General features: G+C 41.1%; 1 protein-coding gene across 1 annotated transcript; it reads right to left on the reverse strand.

Annotated features, from left to right (window-relative positions):
• Positions 1 to 579: 579 nt before the first annotated feature.
• On the reverse strand, positions 580 to 1,116 carry LOC107494045 (uncharacterized). The gene has a single exon (XM_016115076.1). The coding sequence runs from the start codon at positions 1,114 to 1,116 to the stop codon at positions 580 to 582; it is 537 nt and encodes a 178-aa protein (XP_015970562.1).
• Positions 1,117 to 7,192: the final 6,076 nt, after the last annotated feature.

A 7,192-nucleotide genomic window follows, 5' to 3' on the forward strand; every position in this document is an offset into this window, starting at 1 on the left:
TGTACCACAGTGGCTGAATTGAGGCATCTCCGAGTCCGTCTAAGCTATTTGGATATGCTCTGAGCTCTTTCTTTTGTAGGCCGAGCTTGTCGTAGGCGGATTTAAACAGTTTATCCGCAGAGCTTCCTTGGTCAACCAATATTCGGTGTAGGTTGGAATTGGCTAATATGATGGTAACGACCACAGGGTCATCATGCCCAGGGATGATGCCTGCGGTGTCCTCTTGAGTGAAGGTAATAGTGGGGAGGTCTGAGGCCTTGCCCCCTTCTCCAACGTGGTACACGTCTTTAAGATGTCTTTTGCGATATGATTTAGAGATTCCTCCTCCTGCGAATCCACTGTTGATCATGTGAATGTGTCTCTCAGGGGTGTGAGGGGGACGTTCGGTTCGTCCTCCCTCTTCGTCCATTCTTCTCTTTTTTGGTTCGTCCACTTTGTGGGCTAGGAACCGATCTAATCTCCCTTCTCGGGCCAGTTTTTCTATGATATTCTTCAGGTCATAGCACTCATTGGTAGCATGCCCGTAGATGCGATGGTACTCGCAATATTCCGTCTGACTTCCTCCTCTTTTGTTTTTAATCAGGTGAGGGGTGGGATCTTTTCAGTATTGCACACTTCTCGATAGACATCCATGAGGGACACCCGAAGAGGGGTATAGTTGTGGTATTTCCTAGGTTTCTTAGTAGGTTGGTCCTCTTTTTTTCTGGACTCTTTTTCCTTGTCCCGAGGTGGGTAGGAGAGTCCGGTCTTTGAGGTTTCTCCTAATCGGGAATTTTTCTCCATATTGATGTACTTTTCTGCCCATTCTTGAACCTCGTTTAGAGTTGTTAGGTGCTTCTTGGATATGGAGTGGCTAAAGGGTCCTTCTCTTAGGCCATTGATGAGTACCATGATAGCCGCTTCTATTGGAAGATTTTGTATGTCAAGGCATGCTTTATTGAATCTTTCTATGTAACTGTGAAGGCTTTCTCGATCTCCTTGTTTAATTCCTAGCAGGCTTGGAGCATGTTTGGCCTTATCTTTCTGAATTGAGAACCTGGCGAGGAACTTTTTGGCAAGGTCGTTAAAGCTTGCTGTCGATCTTGGAGGCAGGTTGTCGAACCACATTATTGTCATCTTGGTCAAAGTGGTTGGAAAGGTTTTGCAACGCGTTGCGTACGAAGCATCCATGAGGTACATCCGGCTTCTAAAATTGGTGAGGTGATGGCTTGGGTCGCTCATACCATCATATGGGGTCATGTCAGGAGCTTTGAAGTCTTTTAGGACTTTAGCTTTCATGATTTCTTTTGTGAACGGGTCTTCGTCCTTGTGGGGGCTATCTTCACGATTGGACCGAGCGATTTTAGTTTTGAGATCGGCTTCGAGCTTTAAGAGTTTGTCTTCTAGCTCTCGACACCGTCTTGTTTCTCTCTGGAGATCTCGCTCGGCTACGCGCTAACATCTGGCTTCTTATTCGAGCCGTTTGAGGCGATCCTGCTGTTCCCGAATGGTATCAAAAATTTCTGTGTTCTGAATCTGCTTGTCTCCCTTGGATTGGTGTGTATCCATTAGGGAGTTTGGTGTAGTATTTGTGTTCTTAAGTGGCGTTCCTTCTTCTAATCTCGAGTTGAGGTCGTTTGCAGGGTTATTTGCCATGGTGATGGGATGACTTCCAAATTCCCTGGCAATGGCGCCAATGTTCCGAGGGTTACCTGAAACTGGGAGGTCAATCTCGGACGAGATCTTCTGGACTGGTCAAGGCTGCCATGTCCGACTTGTTGGATTAGGAAGCGTTGTTGGTCCTCGTTCACCGGAGGGGGGTGGTACCTGCAAGAGACTCTAATGCTTAAGTCAGTATGGGCTTTAGACAGGTTTTTTGTAGAATTGGAGAGTGTGTTATACCTGGGTGCTCCAGTGTATTTATAGTAGTGTTGAGCGACCTTCCTTGAGATAAGTTTGTTATCTTATCTTATCTTTCGTGGGGGTGGTCCTTTATCTTTTGGTCAGCCGCCTTCTGGTGGGCGGTGTCCTTTGTTTTGGGCCTGTTTAGGGCTCTGTAGCTTTTTGCCGAGCTCTTTGTGAATAGGTCGGTAGTGGGCCAACCTTTCATGAGGTTGGTCCCTTTGTCTTCGGCCAGTCTGACTTAATAGCTCGGACCGGTGTATGAACAAGTAGGCTTTTAAAGCGCTGGCATGAACCCAAGAAACTGATGCACTCAAGAATAGTGCAACCTTTAAAACAAAAATGCTTCACGTTTTGAAAAGCATTAAAGACACAAAGTTTGCCCGAAAAGAACAAAAGCAACTCGGGCACGGTCAACAAGAAAATGCTTGACCACGACTACCCTCAAAGAGGTCGAAGCTCAGGAACGAGCACAACCTCATAAAAAGGTCAAAGCTCAAGCAGGAGAACTGTTCATACACTGGTCCGAGCTATAGGGTCGGGTTTGCTAAAGACAAAGGGACCGACCTCTGATGACAAGTCATCATATACCTATTTTCTAATGCTTTTTCATACAAGAAATTGATGATTAGTGCTTAAATATTACATTCTTTTGTGCTTAATTAGAATATTTCCTTGATCTTTTAAATTTATAAATCTTGTAGGAAATAAGAAGAAAAAGAAGCAAAGAAGCACAAAATAATCTAAAAAGGAGAAAAAAAGAGCTTTGGGGCACACTCTGAAGTTGGAGCACACATTGGAGCCTTAGGCCACGCTTTTAAAAGCGTGGCCCATGACCAAATCAAAGAAGGAAGCAACCAGCACGCACATTGCTCTGCTCTTGCCAAGAGCAGGGCAATATCTTGAGAAACAAAGTGAGGTTGGAAGCAAATTTTCGCTAAGTTAAAATCTGGGCGCTCACAACATGACCATGCCTACTTCAAAGGGTTATAACTTGAGCTACAGACGTCTAATTGATGTGCTTCCAGTTGCGTTGGAAATCTGACATTTAGAGCTTTCCAATGATATATAGCAATTCATAATTGGCATACAATTGAGGCATGAGTGAAAGGCATCTTTAAGGGCCAAAAATAAGCGAAAATAAACCAAAGTGCTTCCACCAAGGTTCGAAGCTGGACCCTCACTCCAAAGCAAAGTAGCGCTCATTATTTTGCTCTACCCTCTTGGAGAGCAGGGCAATGTCGTGCACTCTTCATAAAAATTCAAGGAAAATTGTTTCCTCAAATGCTTTCACCAAGGCTTGAACTTGGGACCTCCCCTTGGAAGCACCCATTGCCCTGCCCACAAGGAGAGCAGAGCGCTACTCCTTGGCACGCACATGGGCATGCATGACACGGGCATCCTTGGCACACACAAGGGAGCTTGGGCGCGTGCATCACAGCACGGGCAGAGGCAAGGCGCGCACAAGACACCACTGCCCCGCTCTCCACAAGAGCAGGGCAATCCCCTGGTGCCTCACTATACTCAGCACGCAACATGCATCCCCACACAAAGCTTCACTGCTCTGCCCTCCACAAGAGCAGAGCAGCCTCCTGGGAGCAACATGGGCCAAAATTCAACTCAAATTCCATTTAAATTCAATTCCTCTCCAAATTGAATTTAGGCCAACCAAACCCATTTCTCCTCCAATCCAAACCAAGCAAATCCCACATCATCACTCAAAGGCACATGGATCAATTAGATTAGGATTTTCATTTTAATTGTAATTTGTTTCAATTTCATTTTATTTTCATTTTGTAAAAAGCCTATATAAAGGCATCACTCTCATTTCAGAGGGGAGCTCGATTAAAGAGGCTAGCTCCACTAGGGAGCATTAGGAGTAGTAGTAGAGAGCTCTCTCTTTACTTTTTCTCTTTGTTTTGAAATTTTGGATTGAGGTTGGAGAAATTCTGTTTCAATCTTTGATCTGAAATCCATCTTTGTTCATCTGCTGCATAATTTCTAAGAATTGAAAGTTGAATCTGAGTTTTCATTTACTGCTTCCATCTTCATTTCTTCTTCAATCTGTTTGCTGTTGAATCAAGGAAAGGCTTGAGATCTAGATTTTTTTTCTAGTCTCTTCGATTCCCTGAAATCTTCAATTTTATTCTGCAATTGAGTTAAGTTCTTGGCTGCTCTTCTGTTTTTACTATTCCATTGGCTTTCAATTTACTTTCAAGCAATTTTAATTCTTCTGCACTTGTTCTTTATTTTACATTTCTGTTCATGATCCCAATTTACTTTCCTGCAAGTTAAGCTTTCTACAAGAGCTCTGAGTTTTGATTTATTGCTCTCTTTAATTTTCAGCACCCAACCCCCCTTTACTTTTCATGCAATTTACATTTCTTGCAATTTAAGTTTCAGCTAATTTACTTTCTTGTTCTTTAAGTTTCCTGCCACTTTACTTTCTACAATTTAAATGCCCTACAAATTTACATTCTGTTGCTTAACTTCACACAATTCATTCAATGTTAGCTTGACTAAACTAATCACCCACTAAAGTTGCTTGATCCATCAATCCCTGTGGGATCGACCTCACTCTAAGTGAGTTATTACTACTTGATGCGACCCGGTATACTTGCCGGTTGGATTTGTGTGTTTGGAAAATTCATTTTTCCACAAAAACACCATCAAGTTTTTGGCGCCGTTGCCGGGGATTGATTAGATCAACAATGATTAAGTGGGTGAGAAGTTTAAATCAAGCATTTTTTTGTTTTTGTTCTCTGTTTTAAACTGAAACCAAGGTGTTTGTGTTTTTGCCTCACTAAAAAATTCTTCTCTGTGAGATGAATTTCAAATTTCATTGATGTTGCATTTTACAAAATATAAATGGAGTTCAACTCATCTTATGGTCAAACAAAATTTTACGGGATATTGCCCACCATCACCAACCTCTAATGATGGCTGGGAATACCACCAAGAGAATACACATTCTGAGCACTCCAATCCATGGAGAAATGCTTCAGAACCACAAGATGAGCAAGAAAATCATATGGGATATTTCTCACCACCACAAAATGATTCAAGTCATTATCCTCATGGTGGATGGAAGTATCACCAAGGAATGAAAGAGCATCCACCCTCACTTCCCAATTTCTATCAAGCATTTTTTTTGTTTTTGTTCTCTGTTTTAAACTGAAACCAAGGTGTTTGTGTTTTTGCCTCACTAAAAAATTCTTCTCTGTGAGATGAATTTCAAATTTCATTGATGTTGCATTTTACAAAATATAAATGGAGTTCAACTCATCTTATGGTCAAACAAAATTTTATGGGATATCACCCACCATCATCAATCTCTAATGGTGGCTGGGAATATCACCAAGAATTAACAGATTCTGAGCTCTCCAATCCATGGAGAAATGCCTCAGAACCACAAGATGAGCAAGAAAATCATATGGGATATTTCTCACCACCACAAAATGATTCAAGTCATTATCCTCATGGTGGATGGAAGTATCACCAAGGAATGAAAGAGCATCCACCCTCACTTCCCAATTTCTCAATTGAAAGTTCTTCATCACTTAATTATGCCTCCACACAAAGTTTCCTCCAAAATCCATACAAGTCATCCCATCAATCACACATCTCATTCCACACCCCTCAACACAACTTCGCCACAACACATCCACGTCACCAACATTACTCTCAACCTTCATCTCTTGAACCAGCAGATGAGGATTACCTTCAATGGTCCAACGAACCCTTAGAAAGCCAATGCCAAGCCATTGAAATACACAGAAAACTCGTGGAAAGATACACAATCCCAATCCTGGGAAGAAATCATCCTCAAGAAGATGAATGAGCCCTTAGAGCAAACAAGGGGGACCTTAGAACCATTAAACAGAGAGGATGAAGACCAATTTGTGGGTGAGGAAGTGGAAAAGCAAGATGAGGAAGCCTCTGTGTCAAGTGAAATTTCAGTGAAAAAGGAAGAGGTGGTGGAAGTATTTGGACATGAGCCAAGGATTCTACATTCACAAGAGCCACTTGAGGTGACAATAAAACCCAAAGATTCCCTCCCAGAGGCACTAATGGAAAATTATGAAGAAGAAAGGGAGGAAGACATTCAAGATAAGTCACACTCAACTGAAGTGGAGAAATGCACAGAGGAAGAGCTCATGAAACCACCATTGCAAGAAGCTCTTAATGAAGAAATCACTCCAACAATCACACAGCAACCAAAACTTGGATTCAAGGAAGTGAAGGCAATTAACAAAAGCACCGAGAAGAGGATTGCGACCAAGCTACAAAGGACAATATTCATGAAGAAGAGAAGGTCAACTACAAGCAATCTTCCCCCTGATCAAGCAAGCAAGCTCAATCAAGCCAATTTCAAAAGAAAGCTTGCTGAAAGGAGACCAAGACAGGGGATAGTAGCTGAATCTTTCCCTCTTTTGAGGTCATTCCTCTTAACAAATTGGAAGAAGAGGAAGAAAGTGAAGAACAAGTAGACAGTAGGTACATTTCTTCTCCTTGCTTTGTTTAAATTTCAATAAATTGGCATATGATTACATTCTAAGTTTGGTGTTGCCCTGCAACAATTTGTTTTCAATCCATTTGAATGATTGCATCAATTCTACAAGAAAGTGTCACACTAAGATTCTAAGTTTGGTGTGCCACTTATTTTCTATGCAATTTATTCAAGCAACACCATTTGTCTGCATAACTATAATGTCTTTGCAGTGTTAATTTTCTTTTGGTTTGATATTTTGTTATTCTGTTTACTTTAGTTAATTCTTTGTTTTTAATGCTTTCATTTTAGTTTGCTTATTTACTGTGTTTGTTAATACATTACCAAGAGAGCTTTATTCATGACAAATCTTGGCTTGGTGATTGTATTCAACAAATAACACTTTCTTTTGTTTAGTTTTATTTCAAATAAAATTGACATATGGTTGCATTCTAAGTTTGGTGTTGCTATGCAACAAAATTTGGTTCCAATGTTTACTAGATACTTGCATCAAGTCCAAGTGAAAGTGTCACACTAAATTTGGTGTGCCACTTATATTTTTATGCAATGTATCATGCACACCATCTTATGTTTGTAAACACAATGTCTCTGTCTCTTGTGCCTTGATTATTATCTTTAATTTTGCTTGCTTAGAACACATGTACTACTAACTTTTCATTGTGTAAGACATTCATGATCCATCTTAGACCCATAGCCACGGTTCTAATAGTTGCTTGAGGATGAGCAAGCGTTCTGAGTTTGGTATGGGAAGGAGGAAAATGACAATAATAGAGAAGATGAACTACAAGGTTGTAAAGTTCC

Source organism: Arachis duranensis, chromosome 6, assembly GCF_000817695.3.
Source record: "Arachis duranensis cultivar V14167 chromosome 6, aradu.V14167.gnm2.J7QH, whole genome shotgun sequence".
Lineage (NCBI taxonomy): Eukaryota > Viridiplantae > Streptophyta > Magnoliopsida > Fabales > Fabaceae > Arachis > Arachis duranensis.

What these genes read in the sequence shown, in the direction of transcription:
- LOC107494045 (XM_016115076.1), bottom strand. Translation starts at nt 1,116, where the DNA reads ATGACAATAATGTGGTTCGACAACCTGCCTCCAAGATCGACAGCAAGC.